This window comes from Syngnathoides biaculeatus, chromosome 8 (genome assembly GCF_019802595.1).
Source record: "Syngnathoides biaculeatus isolate LvHL_M chromosome 8, ASM1980259v1, whole genome shotgun sequence".
NCBI lineage: Eukaryota > Metazoa > Chordata > Actinopteri > Syngnathiformes > Syngnathidae > Syngnathoides > Syngnathoides biaculeatus.
In genome coordinates, this window is record NC_084647.1 from 27,728,562 (window position 1) to 27,751,081 (window position 22,520).

Genomic DNA, 22,520 nt, shown 5'->3' on the forward strand with positions numbered 1-22,520 from the left:
AATATTCCTCTTTGAACTCTGCTGGGAATTTTATCCTAACAGATGGCGATTAATTCTGGTCTTCTGGCACTTTTTGTTGCGGTCTACCATGGCAGTGTTAGGCATAGGTCTTACTCATTTGAGACATGACATCTATTTGAGTGCCCGACAACCAGCAGTCATTTGAGTTAATTATGGCCACCTGAAATAATTTGAGAATTCAGCCCTTGGGCACAATTCGCAACATGAAATTCGTTTGTCACCAAGACGTTTCAAGAAGCCATGTTGGATAAAAACAGACTCAACCATTTTGTCTGAAAGCGACTATCTTGGTGCTATACTGACCATTTGTAGGGTCCTTCAAAGAATAACTTGTCAGACATTTTGTCAGATTTTTTTCTTCCATCTCTGAGCTTTCAATACGTGGTTTGAAACTAAGAATAGTCCTAACCATACGTGCCTTTCTATCTAAAAAGACAGTAGTACACCATGAAAAATCCCCAATGAGACATTGAAAATGTCAACTGCATGTTCTGTGGTTTCAAAATTGTTGTGCAACACCTCCACCTGAACTTTTTGGTGGTGCAATGAGCCTCAGAGTATTGCAACAGTGTGTTGACATATTATTGCCTGAGGGACCATGAACACTACGAGGAAGGGGCCAACAGTTTAATGGCAAAACTCTACTGTAATATAAATGTTCAAAAGCGCAAACTCTATCTAAATGTTTTGTTAGTTCCTTTCTTACCATCCAACACAGACAGAAAGTGCCGTAAGTAAACGAACAAATAACCACATTGCTTGACATTTTAGCCTAAAAGCCCCCCCGACCCCAACTCATTTCCTATCTTGCCATCAACTTTATAAGTTATATGGCAAAATGGTATTAACTAAAGCAGTAAAAGCAGATTCTGCTTTTGGATGAAGACACTGTGGCTGTGAGCGGTTGGTTTCTGGTGACATTTTGGGTTAGGAGCATCATCTTGCGCACACACGACTAAGATTAAGATGGGTGCTGTGTTGTGCACCCGCGGGGACTCCAACATGCCACTGTCACATAAGAAGCTTAGATTACCAAATAGCTAGGTGGCATACATCTTTACAATCACTCCTGGATTGCTATGTGTATTAATGAGGATTCTGAAGACTTAGAAAAACATTTCCTTCTTGACACTAATCTTCCCAATCAATATGAAAATGGGTGTATCTTTACCCTAAAAGGATTTATGGAACTTTTCTCAAAGACCTATCCTGAAAGTTGTGCATTTTGCTTTAAACAACAGTTTTAGGCTAATTCCGGGCGTGCACTTTGTTTAATTACTGCGATAGAATTCACCCAAATGGCCCTATCGGAATCAGAAGTATAAGTGTGTGGCGCATGGTGTCGAGTTTGACTCTCTTTTGGCAGAAGGTCTGGGCCAATTCCAGGGCTCGTACTTTGACTGACTCCTACAAGGCGATATATATTGGAAGTGTCCACTTCTATTTATTCAAGTGGACTGTGTGTCCTGTGATTATTTCGGTTATAAAGTCTATCTACATCAGTGGACGTCTGTGGTGAAAAATTGACAGACACTATTTATGACAGCAGATATGACAATAAGTACCTCCAGCAATTTTGGGGGTTAATTCAGTCCCATAGTCTGCTTCACATGACAAAATACAATTTTACAGGGATGACAATCATAGAATAGACCTACAAAAAAAGACCCAAAAAGGTGCATTTTGCTTCAAAACAGCAATTTTGGCGTATAGTTGGCCATTTTTCGGTGTGCTTCAATGACAAATTACTAGATTTGTTTAATTGCTACTGTATTTATATTATGTATATTAAACAGATGGGTGAGGCTCATTTAAGAACATAGGATTTTATCATTGCATGTACGTAGAGCATTGCGACAAAGTTACATTAATCTCATGAATCCAGTTTAACGAAGTCAAATCTAAACTGAATGTCATGTGATGAACTAGTATTTTCCTGACAACCTTGTCAGCACATGAAGCTGGAAGGTGGATCTATCTTAGCTTAGCTAGTGTATTACCTCACACATGAATGATAACCCTGTCCAGACTTGAGAGTATAATGTGACAAGAGAAACCAGTACAGCAGAGCACTGCTTTGTCTTCATCAGTTCTTCTTGTGTGTGTATTTCAAAATGTTTGTGAGTTTGATACATCTTCACCTTGGAAGCATTGACCTTCAAGTAGCTGTTTATTACTCGTAGCCCGAGCAGCTTTTACTTGTAGTCACGAGCAGCTTCTTTCATATCAGCCTTTCACTTGTCAAACACACTTTGGTGCACTTGGAGGCCTCGCCACGGCTCTCCTCGCGTCCAGGGGATTTCGGGGTTGGGGGGTGGAGTTGTAGCGTTGTGTGGCTGGTGTCCAGTTCCTGCTGTCGTTCTACAGTAGCTGAGGCTGCATATCCACTTACAGAACCACCATATGAGCAGAGCTCAAGTGAGGCCAGTTTGTACTTGGGCCTTTGCGTTCGATTTTCTGAATGATTGTTGTGGGAGTGTGGTTTATGAAAGAGAACATACTTATATTACTTGAATAGAGATCAGAAGCGGTCCTTTTTGGTGAATTGCAACTAATCAAATCCTTGGGTTGCACGTGACGTCACGTTTGTTCCTCCAGGTACTTGACCGCCATTCTTGCAGACAAGCAGTCAGCTGTCCATCGTGATCTTTGTTCCGACTCAAGTAAAGCATCATGCCAGATTTTTGTTGTCTATGGATGTGGAAATTACAGAAACAGAGACATTGGGAAGCAATTTTTCCATGTTCCAAAGATTAGATTGTATGAAGGAGAAGATACATTGGCGTTATCGGAAAAATGGCAAGGAAAGTGGCTTGCAACGACGTGCAGATCTGAACGACGCTCAAGTACAGAAGGCAAATGGTTATTTGAAAGTCTGTTCTAACCCTATCCCTAGCATGTGTATTTCTAGTGTCATATGTTAAAGCGTGTTGACGGGGCTTCAGGGATCCTTTGAAAGTATGTTGATGTGGAGAGTATACGGATCAATATCTTCACAGAGTTTGATCTTCTGTACATATCTAGCTTTGGCGACATCATCGAGTGAATTAAAGTGGGCAGAAAACATCTGCCGCTCGCCGCTTACACATGGGTCTGTGGACATTGCCATGTTGATGTCGTCTGCATCGCCTACCTTGTCTGTAGAAATGGCGCCGATTCGATTGAAGGCGCATTTTTATCACGTGATTGCAACCCAAGAATAACTAACCACTCTGATTCTTCTTGCCTTTCCATTGTCATTTGTTACTGGTACAGGGAAAAAAAAACAATTGGGGCTGCTTTTTAACACCTTATGAAGTGATGTGAGAAAACTCACCAAATTTTGCAGGTGAATTATATTCTGGTGCCTGTTGCAGGCCTGAGGCTTACATTTTTTTAGGATTCCTACAAGATACAGTGGGTCTTGCGGGATTCTCGTGGAATGGGAGTGAATTTCATAATTAATTGCAACTTTGGGCTGGAGTGGGAGCAGAAATCTCTACGAGAGACAGGAGCAGAAACGAAAGTCACTGGGAGTGACTGGTCACTGTCAAGTGTGAACATTACTCTGGGAAGGGGAGGGAGCAGTACTTAATATTTTGGTAGACATGTCTATCATGAGTAGACTTACAAAGAATTTTCCAGAAGTCATGCTTGAAAACACAGAGTATGGCTGCCACTTTGGTTTCAACCAACGTAATTCGAGTCATTTAGCCATTTCAAGGGTTCCTTCAAAATTGTCATAGAAATTTGGCCAATGGCCACCCCATTTCAACCATAGAATCCAGGTAGATGGATGGTGCTTAGTTTTGCTCGCTGGCAGAGAATGCTGGGAAAGGTTGGGAACTTGCCATTAAGCACAAAAATAATAATTATGCCCATTACTTTTTTTTTTTTTTTAGATTGAGCCCCTTAAGCAAGATTCCCTGAGTAACAGAATTTTGGTTTAAACGGGGACGATTTATTTTGGGCATTTCCAGTTGGGATTTTGTCCGGTACTAAGTTGCGAAGACATTGGGTGTCAGTTGTTGCAGGGGGGTGTAGCTTGGCAGAGAAGTAGAAAACCAAACGTGGCGACTCATAATTGCCCTCTACTGGCAGCCATGATGTTACACAGTAGATGCTATTGTCATGTCTGAGAACTACTGAAATGCAACACCTGTGTCCTGTGATGTTGAAACTCGCCAGCATGCTCTTGTCAAGTCAGAGTTGTTCTTTTATTAGCTTTCCTTTCAGGAAAGGGGTGTTGGAGGTTGCTTGTCAGACCAGACCAGTTAATTACTAAGCTTCATTCATGAAGCCAGTCTGACCCTGTTGGCAACATTAATCCTTCAGGGACCTGGTCTTGTCCAGTCTAATTTTTTACATGTTTCATGGCACTTTGCTTCAAAAAGCCTTTTCATCAACAGAAGTGTTTTGTAGTGTTCCAATTTCTGTTTTTGGTCTCCAGTTCCTCTTTGTGGTAGTCTGAATAATATAAAAAAAAAAGTGTGGTTGTCTGTTTAAAAAGCTGCTCATGGCTTGTTTGTCATCCTGGCATCTGTCCACCTGAGTCAGCCACGTTTGTGGTTGTCGGCATGTCACTGCCTGTCTAAGGCTTTTTAACCCACATACAATGTGTGTGTGAATACTTGCTGCAGTGACAGGTTGTCGAGGTGTGACAGGATTCAACACTATACATCATGGTGATTTGATTACATAGGAGGCATGTCTTTGCCTGTTGTGCAAGGCCAGTGCAATGTCCGTGAATCAACATCTTCACGAGAAATCTGTCAGAGCAGTCTTTAATGCTGTCCTCTCTGGGTTTGTTTTTTTTTTTTTTCTTTTTTTTTTGTCTGTAGCAATATGATAAATTATCGCGCATGCTTTATCGATCGCTTTTCTTTGTACACATCCCAACAAGCTTCGATCTTAACCAAATTTTTTCATGTATGTCTGTTTTGTTTCTTGGGCAATTATCAAACGTAACTGCTGAGCTACAGACACAATTTATTGTCACCCGACTTTCTCACAGACGACGTCCTATTTTGGTGGTGGTCTGTTGAATTCTTAATGACCAATGGAGATGGCTCAAAATGCTTAAAACCAAATGTCCAACTACATGTATATTTATTGTGTCTATGTATGTATTTCCCAGCATAGGCTCTTGTTAGATTATTCAAGCGTCCTGTCACAATGAACGTGTGCTGGATTTCATGTAAATTGTCCGCACTGGTGATGGGTTGTAATATTTTCTAACACTGCAGGGGGCGGATTGGGTTTCATGGTGTTTGTGTCTTGGTGTCCCCTATCAGGGGTGTCAAACAAATTTTTGCCACGGGCCACATTGTAGTTATGGTTTCCCTGGGAGGGCCTTTAGGACTGTGAAACCATAAAAATCTTTAATCGCCCCATCATATTTACACTAGTTAATCTTTCATCTAGTTTTGGAATCAGAAATCAAGGGTAAAGGGGTTTTCAACCGTTGTTCGTTTGGAAACAAAAAGGATTATTCCACAACATTATCATGTATGTGACAATTTGAAATTTTGGTATAGATTTTCACAAGAATTATGGAAGTTGACAGATGATTTCCCTTTGCTGGCCACATAAAATCGTGTGGCTGGCCGGATCTGGCCCCTGGGCCCTGAGTTTGACATTTTTGATGTAAATAAATAACCTTCTGGGCGTGCTCGGAAAAAGAGAGTTGAAAGACATTTGCAGTCCGCAACAGACTGCTTCAATTGTGGAACCCTCCACCCTTCTCCATTGAAGCGTGGAAGACAGGGTGGTTAAATCTACCATTGAAGATGAAATGTTGGACAACTTAAACACTTCCAGACCCAATAGAATCCTGGAAAAAATGACACCAAATCACCAGTGCCATTTGGTACTGAATTCCAACAATTTGTGGCGCTGGACCGTTAATGCTACTAGTCATGGTGGAACTACTTCAAACCTAGTTGCCTAATTTCTGTTTCTTAGTATCTTGAAGTATCTTGATATAATTTTGAAGCAACTGTATATGTGTATATGGATCCCTGCTAGTTACAGTATGTAGGTACTCGAGGCTAAATAAATGGCAGCAATTTAAATGAACTTGACATGTCCATGTGGTCATGCTAATAATGCGTTACCCGTCTGCTATGAACAGGCGTTGCCAGTGGCGAGCACAAGCCACCATTCACTCCTTCTCAACAACATGTTGCCATAGTGACATTTTCTTTCACACACTTTTTTTCTTCTTTCTTGCCAACAATTAAATAAGACGGCGCATGACATCCAGGACTAGAACGTAAACCTACAAAATAATTTTAGCTGATAGGCCGCCTGGGCAGGTTCAACGACTTTCAAGGAGTTTAGTTTCACATTAAAGCAAATTAAACGCTGCACACATGTGACACCACACCCTGTTATGCCCAAATTCCAGCACATTCCTTCTCTGCTACCCAACATCAAGCAGATATATGAATTTTTGCCCTGTTGGGTCGGACAAAATTTTGCAATGGATCAAATGCTAACATCCTATAAGTTGCTTTCGCAAGATAGCAGCCTGAGCTGTGAAACCACAACAGCTGAATGACACGGATTTCATTTTTTTTTTTTTTTTATCAGGTACTATTTCTAATAAAAATGTGTCAAATGGTATGATGCTACATTTTTGGTATAGGGTCTTGGGGAAAAAAGCATTAAGGTAGATTGGTCTTTTTTCTAATTTAACATTTTTATTTTTTTAATTTAAAATTTCAAAACTGCGATTGGCTGGTGAGCTGTTCAGGGTGTAGGGATGGATGGATTTTTAATGGAATACATTTTGTGTCCTGCTTATTCTCAAAAAGGTTGCGGGACTGTTGGAGCCAATCCCATCTATCTTCGGGCTAGTGGTGGGGGACACTCTCATTTGGTCTCCAGCCAATCGCAGGGCACATAAAACATCCATTCACACTCACATTCACACCAACAGTCAATTTAGTGTCTTCAATCAACCTACCATGCATGTTTTTGGTATGTGCGAGGAGACCCGAGTGCCCCACAGAGGCATGAGGGGAACATGCAAATTCCACACAGGTGAGGCCTCATTTGAACTTAAGTCCTCGGAACTGTGAGGAAGAAATGCGAACCAGTCACCCACCGTACCGGACTTTAAGTGCAGTTGAACTTAAGTCCTCGGAACTGTGAGGGAGAAATGCGAACCAGTCACCCACTGTACCGGATTTTAAGTGCAGAAATTTAACTTTACATTATTGTCAAGAAACTATTTTAATTTACATTTTCTAAATGGGAAAATGTGTGGGAAGACATACATTTAACAATATTAAGGAAAAAAAAGATGTAATTTATTAAATTTTCAATTAAAATAATTTACATTTTAAAACAAATACATTTCAAAAGTAGATTAATGTGTTCCAAATTTAAAATTTTTCATTGCTCTTTCACAAAATGTTTAAAACTAAACATTTTAAAATAATATTTAAGCAAGAAACTTAAAACTGACATTTTTACACTTTTTTTTTTTTTAGATTCAATTATATATCTATATGATTAAACCTCACCTCTTCCATCTCATTCCAAAACCCACAACTCGAATAACTTTATAAAGTGTACAGTAAATGACATTTAAGGAAAGAGCTTTACATAAGTTTATATGCATTAAAAATAGTATAAAACCATAATATCGTGCCAAATATTTGATTAAAATCAGTTGTAATTTATTCATTTTATTTTTCACAAGTTTAAGTTCTAAATTTGTGTTTTAATGATTTTCTGGACTTCCTGTGTTGAAAACCACTTGAATGGTACTGTTTAAATTCTCATCTAAGTGGTAACTTCCTGTCATTGCAGTACCACTTCCTGTTGCATTGAAGTGTGCATGTGCTAGAAAAGGGGCATTGTCTTGCCCCACAATTTGTCTATGTGAAATGTATGCCTCCCCCACCAACCACCCTCCCGTTTATTAGACATGGGGCTGAAGGGCGTTATTATCCGCCAGGTTCAATGCACGCTTTGTACTGTCCCCTGCAGTAAGATGCTCAGAAGAGGGCGGTACCACAGGAGCACACAATTATGTTTCGTAATGTTAATTGGGCGGATGATTGAGGACCAAAATGTCAACTGTTTAAGTATTCACGATTTGTGTTTTGCTAGATGTTTGCTTTTGTAATTTTTGTAATTGTAATTTATTAAACATACCAACCATGCGTTATTCACCTTTGCATACACAACTACTGATAACACAGAACTTTTGTCCTAGTTTCAATCAAGACTTAAAAAGTTCTCTGTCTAGAAACTACACGTTAACATTTTTGGACAACATTCCCAAAATTTATAGTAGACTATACCGATCTGATTGGCTCTATCTGTATCAGCCAATAATTAACATTTTATGCTGATCAACCTTAATGTCATCATTTCCCAGTCTTGTTCGACAGATGTCTGAGACAATGCTTGGATCAGACTACAAAACAAAACATTTCACTGTCAGACTCCTGCAATAAAATTTTGTATTTCAATTAGAGCTGGGCAATATATAGTTATCATATATTTATCTAGATGTAAACATTCAAGATTTGAATACTGAAACTTAAAACTGTATCACACCAATTGTGTGTACTTTTCCCACTTGCCCTTCACTCACAGTTCAGGCGAACCAACCACATACCTACCCCCTCTGAGTTTTACATTGATTGACAGCTAAAGCCACCTAATGACAATCATCTGGCGGAGGGCATCCCAGCCACACAAACCGTACGCCCGCTCCAGGGAATGTACAAAAAAAGTGTCCGGGAAGTAAACTTGGTGCTGCTTCGGTAGATGTAGTAAGCAAGAACAAGTAATTTGCAGTTATTTGGAGGTATTGTATCTTCAGAAAAGAGGATTTACATCATCGCAAGGTTTTATGCCGACGCAAGGTAGCACAACAAATGTTTCACCATTTGAAACAACATCAGCGCATAGTAAGTGTACCGCAATAAAAATGAATGTGGCCCCAGCTGTCATTCCAAGCGATAGCCAAAGTTTGATTGCTGATGTGTTCAGTAGCGTTACACCAGGCACAAAGACATTACAGATGCTATAACTTTCTACATAGCAAAAAAAAATAACTGTTTACACTCTCAGTAATGTGGGATTACAGAAAATGCTTCACACACTGGACAAATATAAAATACCATCCTGGTCACATTTTAATTGAGCGACGATTCCAAAATTTTACAACAAAAGTAATATGAATCTTGAATCCGAGCTCTGTGAAATGGATTATTTTGCCCCAACCATGGACTTGTTGTTGAGCCGGACCGCTGAACCATACATCAATCCATTTTATAAATACAAACTCTTTTTTTTCTATCTATTGATGACTGTTAATGTTGATTATGTTCTAAAAAAAGAAAAAAAACCAACACTTTCCATGTTCTTTTGAATTATTTAGAAGTTTCTTTGGGGAAAAAAATCTTAGTTTTCACTGAACCCATAGTGATACCGTCATGGAGGTCTCTGGCATGAATATCGAGATATGAAATAGTCTATATCGCTCAGCCCTAATTCCAATACCGCCATACAGTCTTTTACATTCACTGGGGTTCATCCTGTTACCGCAAATGCATCTTCATACACTTGTTACCAACGACATCGGGACGCTTGTATTATAAAAACAAAATGGGAGAAGTATGTCACTAACACTCATTTAAGGCTTGCTTTTCATACAATAGTGCTCGCAAGCTGGCAACAAAACGTATGTAGCCTAGCAACCTAGTGCTACCACGGTTGTGCGTAAACATAGTAGAGTTTTGTTGAACTATGCTCTATATTTTTGGTGTGTGTGTGTGTGTGTGTAGTAATTTAATTAAAATAAATTGAGCTAGCTATATTAAGTTAGTTCCCGTATTTCTGTTATGTTCTATCGTGCAGTGATTTCCAACCGTTATGTAGTGAATGCACACATTTTACAATCAGGAAATATGGCACAACACAAAGTCAGAAAAAGTACTTCCTCCATCTGACATTTATCTGTTGTCTGCTGTCACTTTGCCTTACTGGCATAAATAAAGGAATGAAGATACATTATTTCTTGTAAACGACTAATTTTTCAAAAGTTAAGTAAAATTTAATAATTTCCCATAGCACCGATGAAGATCACTCATGGCAGACTCATTCCACACCTGCTTGGAATGTTTGGATAAAATTCTAACTTGTAAAAATTTTCAAGCTTTTTTTTTTTTTTAACATTACAATACTGGACTGGGCTTTTTTTAGGCCACAAAAAGTACAAAATAAACCTTTGTACTCTTCAGTAATATAGGTGCATACGTCAACAAAAAAGTGCTTCAATATAACAGTCAGCTGTAACGGACAACCCCTGTTAGTCTGTTAAATAGAGAGCTTAAAATGTGCCAGCTTTTGCTTCATCCACCTGCGTGTTTACTGTACATATTTAAGTGTTTAGTATAAAGTAATAAATGAGCAAAAGACAATTCTAAAGCCATGTCTGCACAACAGGAGCGAAAAATGATGGATTCCAAATTGAAGCCGTGAGCCTTTTCCTTTGCGTCTGTTTATGATTTGTCACTGCATTGTGTTATGGAATTCTTCAAGTATTACAGCTGTTATTTATTCAGAGTTCCTGTTGGGATTAATGTGACATGAGTGAAGGAATATACTCCAAAACCAGGCTGGATTGTGACTATTTTCACAAGCAAGCTTGTGGTGAAAAAAATTACAAAAACATAAACCAAATATAAATCTCATCTTGTTTCCAAAATGTGAGGGTTTCAAAATTTTGGTTTCTAGCCTGGGTTAGGAGTTCAAATCTGGAGGTTTCAAAACCAGGAAAGTTTTTTTGCTTTTGGGTTTTCTAATTAAGTTTTGAATAAGCACAAAAGCAAGGCTTAATTGTGATTTTCACTTGCAAGCTTGTTGTGGAAAATGTTCACAAAACAAATCTTGTTTCCAAGATAAAATCTTACCAAAAAAAAAAAGAATGCTGTGAAGACAATGTGTCTTTGAGAGCCACCATTTTGCAGCTCCAAAATCAACTTCCTGTCACCTTGCTTCCTGTCCATTCAATAGCTTTTTAGCCCTCATGTTATGTTTGTTTCTTTGTTACATCAAACCATCAGGAAGGCAAATAACCACAAATGAACACACACAATGCCGTTCCTCAAAATACAGTCAATATTAAGTGTGTGGACTAGAATTATTCATACCTTTTTTCCAAACAAAAAACTAGATATTTGTTCAACTCTGTCTTGGATGAATTAAAATAGAAATGAGTATAATTGAAAATAAAGTATGTAAATTAGACATGTCCATACAGTTTTATGACGATTGGTAAAATTAAAGGTGGGGGCAGTTGTTTTTTCTCTTACCTTCCAGTAGGTGGTACTGAAATATTTTTAGGGCGTATTGTAATGAACTCATATTTTCCCTTGAATACGTGCGTGTAGACTAATTGGAAGGTTTTTGATGTTCAGTTGTTTATTTGTGCCAATGAATCTGCAAACCATTCATGTATTATGCACATTCTTGTGTGTGTCCTCATATAGACATTCACAGCGTGGTGCAACTCCCACCTGCGCAAGGCCGGCACACAGATCGAAAACATAGAGGAGGACTTCAGAGATGGACTCAAACTCATGTTGCTTCTGGAGGTCATCTCAGGTAACAACTGATTGATTTTATTCCCATGTGTTTTTGTAAAATATTAGCACTAAAGAAGATGGAAATGAAAAAAAAAAATCATTTCGCTACTGAATTGTGTCATGGAGTACATCAATTCTAAGACGCCCTGAGCGATGCAGCCTTGCAAGACTAAACTGTCCTAGTCTTCAGGATTCTGCCACTAATGGCAGACAGTTTCTGAGTATAAACAAAATACGTCTGGCAACTGCCATTGCTATGGCAATAAAAGTATGTAGCGAATATTAGTGCTTGGTCTTGGGGTATTCTGTATTCTCGCTGATGCAAAAAAGCAATGATTGAACGAATTTTATTTGTTTTGCTCCTTCTACTATTCCAAAATTTTAGTGCACCAAAGGAGATCTCCAGTTTGATCATTTGACAACTATTTATTAAACCAATTAGCGAGGACACCGGAAAGTTTTGACTTTGATCGCTGTGTTTTAGCTACCGCGTTGCTGTAAAGAAAAGTTGGCCACATGTAGTCCTGGCTGGATCAGTTTTTCTTGTTGCTGGTGCCATAAATCCTCGCAGGCCAAGCTGCCACCCTTCCTGCTAGCTAGTTAGCCTCCTGACGTCTTATGACAACCTAGCCTCTGTAGCATCACAGCTCACTGTCGGATTAATATTCCCATTAAATGTTCTGCGACGGTGGACTTCTCCATTGAATACCGATACCCCCATTTCCATTGTATCCAAGCACCTCATTAGACAGCAAGGGCAAGAGCAAGCTTTATTTTTTTTATTTTTTTTTAATGGAGCTCGCTATGAATATACAAGGGTTTAGATTAAAATGAACGCTAAAAAAAACAAACAAAAACAAAAGTGTCACCCACTGCCTTTGCACAATATAATCCTAATATTAATCCAAGTGTTGCACTGATGTGACTGGTCATTTGTTTTTTTTTTTTATAAAAAATAAATGACTTTTGTATGCTCAGGTGAGCGGTTACCCAAGCCCGAGCGAGGCAAGATGAGGGTGCACAAGATCAACAATGTCAATAAAGCTCTGGACTTCATTGCCAGCAAGGGAGTCAAATTGGTCTCCATCGGAGCAGAAGGTCAGTAGAGACGCATCCATGTATGTATACACACGCTCACACACATACACACACAAATGCAACTTTATTATTGCTTATTTGAAAGTGTTCAAAAAGAACCTTGGCTGATGAGCCACATGTTGCTTCACCGTGACATTACAGGCTGCTGTACAGTGGCTTTGAGTCAATGCCGAACTACAAAGTGTGTCAACTTGTGTATTTAAGCTATGTGAGGAATTCCAACCTGACTGCATGCCTTACTGCATGCGTGCACTGCACACTTAAAAAGATGACGTGAAGAAATAGAAATGTCACACCTTCACACATACTCTACGTTCTCTTCATATCTACGCAATGTTGGAGCTGATGCATTTTTGCTTAATTATTGACTTTTTTTTTTTTTTACACATTTAATGACTTTGTACGAGATTTTAAAGTTGTCTACGTATAATTAAATTAATTAGAATTTACTACAGCATGCTTAATGTAATTTTATAATAAAGGATCAGGTTATTTGTGATTCGTGCTTGGGTTCCCTCTCTAAATCCTCTATCGCTATTCAGATTTGTTGGACTACCGAATCATAATCAAACTGTTACTTCTTGGTACTCTTCCAAACTGAAGACAAATGATTGTCTGACAAATGAAGAATCAAACTTGATGATTTGGAAAAATACTCAGTCCCCTGGTTAAGTCCTGGTAGCATGTTTTTGTTTTTTGTTTTTTTGTATACCCAAAAACATAATGCAACTTGACAGGTGCATTACGGAAAATGCTGTTAATAAAACAAAACTGCTCTTTTTAGTTTAAAATTGACTATTTTCACCAAGATCTCTCGCTGCATCGTGGTCATCTGTTTTGCGCCAGTGTAAATTCATGCTGGCAGGCAACATCTGCTTCTACAAAGCTAACATTTTAGCTTAACTGCTAGTTAGCGGTAGCTGGTTTGCCTTTCATTAGTCATCTACTACAATGTGTTGAATGGATCTTGCATAACTTCATCTAATTCAGTGGTAGCCATGAACATCCTTAGTTCTTTGGGCATGGTATTTCTGACTCCTTTTTCCGCAGCATAGCATTTATAGTCTAAAGGGAGGGGGCTACATGCAGCCATCATTCATGATAAACTACACAACTTGGACATTACTGTACAGCTGGGCATATGTGCAGAAAATTAAGACGACAGCCAATAAACAAAAGAAGTAAATGAAGTAAGGTGGGGCAGCATCCTGTCATTCTGTTATTCTTTGAATTTTCATTTAAACCGGAAAATTATGATTTGGCATTCTTTTCTTTTTTTTTTGCGTTCATGAATGAATGAATGTCCAAAAAAAGGTATTATCTAGATGTTTTAATTGAAATTATATTAATTAGATACACTGTACGTTGATTTACATTTTTATTGCATCTTTACAATTCTAGATTATATTAATTAATTCATTTACATCATTTGCAAATTTGTTATTTAATAATAGTAGTAGTCTAGTTAATGTTCTGAAGACAAATATTCAGGCAAATGAATGTGTGCTTGTGTGTGTCTTGTTTTTTTTTCTTCTTCCAGAAATCGTGGACGGAAATGCCAAGATGACCCTGGGAATGATCTGGACCATCATCCTCCGCTTTGCAATCCAAGACATCTCTGTTGAAGGTTGGCTTAATTTTTTTTTCTCATGGATGCCTTTTCCTTTTTCACGTGTGTATTTTTTTGGTGTACTTATTTAATTAAAAAGACGCTCTCTGGTGTTAAGATCCGAGACAGAATGTCCAAATATGCACAATTTCAATCTACAATGGCAAGTTTCTTCTCTCTGATGGCTAGTTAAAACATATTCAGTCTCATGGAACATTTCCTAACCATTTGAAGACTTCTTCATCCTGTGCTCTTTATTCATCATCAGAGACATCGGCAAAGGAGGGTCTTCTATTGTGGTGCCAGAGGAAGACCGCTCCCTACAAGAATGTAAACGTGCAGAACTTCCACATAAGGTAACACACACAGATTTGGTGCACAGCTTGTTTGAAAGTTGTGTATTTTTTTTTTATAGAAGCCACTGATATTTAAAACTGTAGCAAGAGCTCCCACTTGTGGAGAATTTATGACAGTTACAATTACTATTTATTGCAGTGATATGGTTCAGTGGGTGAAAATCTGTGATAAAGGCAGACCAAACTGGCAACGATTCTAGTGGGAAAACATTCAGTTGGTCACTGCTCCACTTGCATAGATAGATAAACAAATGCACATTATTTTTCACAAGTAATTTACAGAACGTTAAGTGACATTGGATCATTATCTATGATGATTACATGAGTAGTTCGGATTCGGTGCTCTAATTTTAGTTTCCATCATATTGAGTCTGTTTAAGTGACACATTGTTGATGTATAACACATGTGCTTATCTTCTGGCAGCTGGAAGGACGGCCTTGCCTTCAACGCTCTCATCCACAGACATAGACCGGAACTCATTGACTACGACAAGCTCAGAAAGGTGATAAATGTTCATTGTGAAATACTGCGGCTACGATGCATTCGTAAATAATATACACCTACAAGAATCCAGTCAGTCCAATCTAGCAAGCACGGTGCACCAGTACTGTACCGCCTCAGAAAATTTCCAAAGCAATGCAAAAATGAACAGTAGAATAAATCCAAATAGCTGTTTGAATTTCAAGGCTTCAGTTAAGGTTTGAAACAAGGTTTAATATTGCAAGTTACAGCTCAAATTAAGATACTTGGTTAGTTTCTCAACATGAACTTTTAAATCAGCGTGAGGATTTGAGATGAAGGCTTTGTTCAGGGGCAAGTGTTTAAATTAGGGCTAGGGCTTCAAACCTGGGTTAGGGTTTGAATTCTACATTAAGGCTTTAAATTAATATTTCACGTCTGGGTTTCTAAAAAATTAGGGAGCTGTTTTGTTGGACAACTAATTGTACATACTGTAATCATAATCAGTTGCGACTGTGGCAGAGATAAATGACGGTTGTCTCTACCTCTGTATTTTTAGTTTCACTGTATAGTATTAGATTTTGATGAACTTGGGATGTTAAATGTAGACTGACTAGTAGTTGATATTGAACTGAAGGAGATTCTGTAGAATTGGAAATGCATTGCTAACTCTGCAGTTTGCACGCTCTGTCTATGATTGGTTTCGCAGGATGACGCAGTAACCAATCTCAACAATGCCTTTGAGGTGGCCGAGAAGTACCTGGACATCCCCAAAATGTTGGACGCAGAAGGTAGGTCTTAGTTTTGATTTGTATTCTGCTGGGGACTTGTGTTGAATACATTTATTTTCCACTGTCTTTGTATTGCTTTGTTGTGTTACTGAAAAGTTTGTAAAAACTAATTAAGAATGCCTTGACACCAGACTGAGGTTTAGGCTTTCAAAGTTGGGTTTCAACCTAGTCTAGGGGTTTTCAATTATGGTCTTCAAGCCAAGGGGAGGTTTTCCAGCATAGGTAAGGAGAAGGCTTTCAAAGTATGATTTCAAATCTGGGTTGGGTATTCAATATAGGCTTTCAAACTTTGGTTAGGGTTTAAATTATGGGTTAGGGTTTCCAATAAAGGTTTAGGTTTCCATTTAGGGTTGGGATTTAAAACCATGGTTTAATGACAGGCATGTGGTTTCTAACAAGAGTTAGGGTTTAAATTCAGGTTTATGTTTTAAAGTTAGGATTTCAATGGAGTGTTTAAGCTTTGGTTTGGGCTTTAAATTAGGGTTTCTACCCAAGGTCATGGTTTTCCATCCAGGGTGAGAGGTTCGAGCCAAGGTTAGGGTTTCAAATTATAATTTTAGAAGAGGTTTAGGATTTCAAATTGGGATTTCGAGGAAGTTTAACTATAAATGACCTTTTACACCAACAGGAGCAGCCATCACTGCCTCACTGCATCACTTTTAGGTGTATACTTATCATATCTGTTTTTGTGCCTGTGCATTATGTTGTCCATCACTTGCACTTCCTGTGGTGTGTGTGTGTGTGTGTGTGTGTGTGTGTGTGTGTGTGTGTGTGTGTGTGTGTGTGTGTGTGTGTGTGTGTGTGTGTGTGTGTGTGTGTGTGTGTGTGTGTGTGTGTGTGTGTGTGTGTGTGTGTGTGTGTGTGTGTGTGTGTGTGTGTGTGTGTGTGTGGTGTGTGTGTGTGTGTGTGTGTGTGTGTGTGTGTGTGTGTGTGTGTGTGTGTGTGTGTGTGTGTCCATGTTTAATCACATCTTCATAACCTCCCCCTCAATAGACATTGTGAACACTGCTCGTCCCGATGAGAAAGCCATAATGACTTATGTGTCCAGTTTCTACCATGCCTTCTCTGGAGCTCAGAAGGTACCCCATGTCCTCCCCTCCACACCCAAGTAACCCTACCCCATGTCCCTTTTTACTAACAAATGCAACCCTCCGCCCAGCATGGCCTCGCTCTTTTTCACAGCTCTCTCAGTTCCGGCCCTGCACAGCCAACAGATGTGTTGGGACACAAACACGCAACAGTCGACACACAGTCAATGGAACTCAGCTGGTGAAAGTTGCAATTTAAAAAAAAAAAAAAAAGTTTTAGAAGGGTCTGAACACCCCAAAAACAAAAACTAAAGGACGCTAATTGTTAATCTTGACTTTAAAGTCTTTGGTACACGTTCCATTACAGTACCTGAGGCTTAATCACATTGAGCCCTAATCAAATCTCATGTAAAATTATCTAAGAGTTAGTAAGTTAATCTTTTAAGGCATTTAATTATGCCTGACTCGATGCTATGTTTCTTTCTCTCTGACAGGATCGTGTGGACACGTTTTGGTCCCTTCAATGTATCCCTCAATTTTTTTTTTGTTTTGTATGTAGCAACCTCAGTGGAGTATGACGTTTGTTGTCATTTGTCAAAAAATCTCACACTCATATTTATGAGGAATTAAAGAGAGATGGTAACTAAATTATAATTGATTAGAAAAGAAAATTGGTAAAGTGAACCATGTTACCAACACTCATGTTTATTGTATTACTTGATAAAATAAGTACATTTATAGGTACAGTTTGACACATTTGACATTTTATTTAGTACCGTTGGAATTTGTGTAATTAGAATTAACAAATACGTATAATAACATATCTAGATTTATTTATTTATATATATATATATATATATATATAATATATATATATATATATATAATTGTTTTATAAAAAATAAATTTAAGATTTTCATTATATCGAGGTCCATTCTACTCTACATCCTTTTTAAGAGCAATTACCTTTATGATAAAGAAGGTTAAACAATTTACATTGTAATGTAGAACAGAAAACATTTTGGATGGATAGAAAATTAAAAAAAAAATTAGACTCGAGATCTCTTCAAAAATTGCTTTTCTTCAAATATCAAACATTCGGCGCATAAGTGTAGCGCTAACTCACTAAAGAGGCCCAAAATACTGTACATCTTAAGTGCTTCCAAAATGTGAATGAATTAAAATAACACCATGTTTGTACTCACGCATTTGGGTTTTGCCAGTTTTTAAATCCAATGCCATTAACTTGAACATTAATTATTATTAAACGTTTTATCTATCAATTAGCTTTTACCCGGTTATAGAATAAATGAAAAATAAAATAAGGTTGATTGGTTAGACCTTTACCTGTCAACCAAATTATGCTAAAAGTTCAACTACTCCCTGAGTATTGATGCGTGCGGCTGCAGTTATGTGCTATAGTTGACCTCCCATTGAAGGTGTGACACACACAACTGAGTGCTGACGCAGTCAAGTGAGATTTTAAGCTGCAGCCCATAGCTTGTTAGCTACTTAGCTCCCAGGCTAGCGAATGCAAAAAAGAAAAACCTTTAACTTTCCCTTGGTCCTCGTGTGCATTTACGGATCAAACACCATTCTCCCACTGGCTTGCTGCATTTTGAGCAGGGGCATTTGGGTGTTAGCATAACAATTTAAATTTATCGAGTCCAGAAAAAAACTCCGTTGTCAGTTGTATTTACAGTATCGAACAACAACCTGGCTTACCTGCCTCTGATTTGCTAGCACTAGACATTCATACTTTTGATTTGCTGTGTGTGGAAGCTCTTCACCAACACACACGCACCCACACATACGGCAGGTCTTAAACTTGGTGTCTACAAATGCAGATTGAATATGTATCATGGACTGCTGCTAATTTTTGAGTGTGTCAGATGCAAGAGGTACATCAAATGAGGTCATTTGACTTTTATTGTAATGTCAATTTTATTTATTACTATAGTTGCATGAATTAAAAGTATTTTTGATTAAACCTTTAATTATTGTAATGTTGAATATGTGTCTTTTTTTTTGTTTGTTTTTCTAGTTTATTTTGTAAGAACTTGTATGGTGTGACATTTTCACCAGTGTGTTTAAGTACATATGTGGACTGTTGCCTTTGTGTCCAAACGTGAGCTGTGTTGCTCCATCGGTCAGTTGGCTTCGCTTTCAGGTGGATGCGCAGGTGTACCTCCCGTCCTCTCCAAAGTTGCTTTTGGGTTGCTTGGGCTTCACTTTTTTCCCTTCTTCTCTCTCTTTTTGTTTCATCCTTCGCTTCGGCTGCTGGCAGACATCGTTGGCACGCTGAGGCCTGATGAAAAGGCCATTATGACCTATGTGTCCTGCTTCTATCACGCCTTCTCTGGTGCACAGAAGGTACATGCATCCAACACTCCTCAAAACAGAGAGTTCCCATCATATATCAGTTTTTGTGTGTGTCCAGTCAACACCCGCATATCCACGGTGAGGCATTCGCAAATTTTTGCATTCACAAATTTTGTGTGGGAATCTATACTCATTAGTTAGCTTATCCATTCATAGCTTTTGTGCTCAAGCCAAAGCTGGTGAAATCTTGATGTTGTTAGGTTGAATCCATGCGATGGGTTTCTTCTTCTAAAGCCTGGGTCACTCACAAAGATTATTACACTCTTAAAAGATTTTTTTAATCTGCAACAGACTCCACACACAATTTTTTTTTTTTTTTTAAATTGGGCCTTCCGTAGTTTGGTCGTCACGTGTGGCGTGCTCCTAGACCAGGGGTCACCAACAAGGTTCCCCGAGGAACACCCGCGAGACATGTTCTAAATATTGCACAAGTAACAAATTATTATTTGTGCTTTAAATTTGAATCTGACTTGCTGACATTGATGAAAATTTTAAAATAATGTCGCATAATATAAAGTATTTATATATTTGTAAAGTACAAGGAGTTTCTTTATTTTCGAAGTTTGCCGCAAACAGGTCACGTAGCCCCTTTGTATGATCGGTGCTCACGAAATATAAATCATATTGCTCAAACTTGTGATTTGGTCAGTGATGGGTTAATTTAAACTCTCCAACGGGTGACAAAACCCAAAAATCCTGCTTGTTTAAAGCCTATGTGTATGATGTCACCTCCATTTGTGCTAGCAATTATTTAGGCAGATATGCTAGATAATACTATTGATGAGCCTCATTTGGTTTGTTTTGTTTTGAATCAAATAACATTGGTTCATGATTGTGAGAGTGCTAAATGCATGGTGGTAATCTTATTTGATTCACTTCCTTTTTAGTGCTTTGCCACCATCTTGTAGTATCTATCTGAATTACAAATTTCTTTTTGAGGGCTGTCAATAATTTGCAGAGTTTTGCTCGTCGCGGCAAGCCTTGGTTCCTATCCCCTTATGGTAATTGGTGAAAAGGAAACGATTTCCATAAATATTACCTTTAACTTTGGCTCAAACAGAAAAAATAAGATTTGGTGTCTCGATGGGAACTCTCAGAACATGCTTGCTATGCTTTTAAATGCTGTTTCTCTCATAGAACTTGTTGGCGCACATTCGCTTTCCGAAAGTCACGCGCATTACTTCATTGTAATTGGTGTACTTTGAACAATGACAACAGTCATTGTCAATCATTGTATACATTTTTTGAAGCCAAAAAGAACAGACAGTTGTCCCTTAAGTCTCCGTACATACTAAGGGTGTAACGGTACACTAAAAAGCAGTTTGGTATGCCTTGGTTTTGAAGTCATGGTTGAGATTCATTTTAGGTACAGTAAGGGAAAAAATGAGGTGGGGGGTATAAACATTTAATGACATTTATGATATCAAAACTGCTCGCGTTAGATGCTCCAATAAATACAATAATGAAGTTTACAATGATAACTTTTGAGTTATATTTAGGAATGGACACAGTCAATAGTTTTTCTTTTTAAGTAATTATGTAGACAAGTGTAACTGTTTTAGTAATGTGTATTTAATCCAATAAAAACAATTATAATGGACTTAATTATATGTAGAATGTAAATTATGCAACTGCTTCAATCCTATTTTTTGAAAGTATCCAATGGTGGATCTTAACTTTAGCAAGCAAAGGCTGTAGACAAGTACAACAATACAATTTTGAACTGTTTGAACTACGAGGGTTTAAAAAGTATTATATCTAACTGCTTCAATGTATTTTTAGGAAAATTGCAACACCGATTGTTTTAGTAAATGAATGATTAGAAGTGAAACAGTATTATATTAAAATAGCTGTCTTTGATTATACAGTATACTGTTTTCAAAATTTTATTTTTAGAAATGTACATCAATAGTTTTTCTTTCTGAAAAATGAAGGGTAAAACTTTAAACGGTCTTTAATATGATGCTATAAAAACACTAAAGATGACATTTGATGTTGCTTTGGCTCCGTCTAGAAAGTTAAGTTTGGATTACTGCTACTCGTAAGTCTTGTAAGTGATGTCATCTGCTAGACAAAGACTGATCTGCACTGTATTTTTTTTTTTTTGTTTATTTGTTTTTTCCATGGAAGCAGTTACTAATCCTGACCATTACCTATTATGCTCCATGTGGGAACTTAGCACTCTTCTGAACTGTGCTGAAAAATCTTATTGTACCGTTGCACCCCAAGTACTGTACATACATTTTGTGGTACTTTCTTGGCTAAATCATGAATTAAGTAACTGTAACTGTATATTCTGGGTTTCGTGTGTGACTTGTGGAACAGCATTGTTGATTTCAACATCTTTCCACTTTGCTTCATTTGCTGTTAATTGCCCCATTTCCTCAGGTTTTTTTTAATTGTGTATTGTCAGTTCTTTAAAATTAAAATAGTTTTATTACTTACACCCCAAAAATGTTTAAAAATCACGTTATTTTAGTTTGGTATTGAATTTACATGTCTTAAATGTGTTGTTTTTGTATTCCTGCAGTCCAGTAGTTAATGTCGTAGGACCCACTGGACTTCAGCGCCACTTGAAGCTGATGTACTTGATGTATGGACCCACTTGAGACGCATGGCGTTATTTTTTATTTTTTTTAAAACACCGTGTGTGTGATAGAGGCACATGAAACTAACCACCAACAGCTTCCTGCATGTTGCAACCATCCAAGTGTAGCTGGTGGATTTTTTTTTCTTTTGTTTATTTAGCACTTTCTTTCCCCCCCCCCCTTTTTTTTTTTTTTTTTTTTTTTTTTTTTTGAGATTTAGCTCCCTGCCACTGCTCGTGTGTGTTCATGCCAATGACTTGAACCTGAAGAGGAGACTCTAACACACTTTTGAGCACATTTGATTTTTAAAACCAGATAGACGGTCCTTTGCATTTTTAGATGACGTAAAAGGTGTAGTGTTTTAAAATAGCTTGTTGATAAAAATCATTATTTTAAAATTTGTTATAGTAAATGGAAAAAATACACTTATTTATTTGATAGCATCACTAACAAAAATACTAATTAAAAAAACAAAAGATATATTAATTTTATTTAAATTAACTTCATTGTAATAAAAACTGTTATATAAACCATTTATCATATTGTAGTAATAATAATAGCAGTTCTGAGTATATTTGTTATATTTTATACTT

The 22,520-nt window shown here is 37.7% G+C and overlaps 1 protein-coding gene across 2 annotated transcripts in view; it reads left to right on the forward strand.

The window, feature by feature from the left end:
• Window positions 1–22,520, forward strand: part of actn4 (actinin, alpha 4) — a 64,753-nt gene that overhangs the window by 25,567 nt on the left and 16,666 nt on the right. The window contains exons 2-8 of one of the 2 annotated variants that reach the window (XM_061828595.1): window positions 11,520–11,634; window positions 12,594–12,713; window positions 14,254–14,340; window positions 14,591–14,678; window positions 15,103–15,181; window positions 15,848–15,929; window positions 16,923–17,008. In XM_061828595.1, coding sequence (XP_061684579.1) covers window positions 11,520–11,634; window positions 12,594–12,713; window positions 14,254–14,340; window positions 14,591–14,678; window positions 15,103–15,181; window positions 15,848–15,929; window positions 16,923–17,008 — 657 coding nt within the window. Of the gene's footprint in view, window positions 1–11,519; window positions 11,635–12,593; window positions 12,714–14,253; window positions 14,341–14,590; window positions 14,679–15,102; window positions 15,182–15,847; window positions 15,930–16,922; window positions 17,009–19,244; window positions 19,331–22,520 lie in introns of both variants that reach the window. The other variant, XM_061828596.1, reaches the window with a different exon arrangement.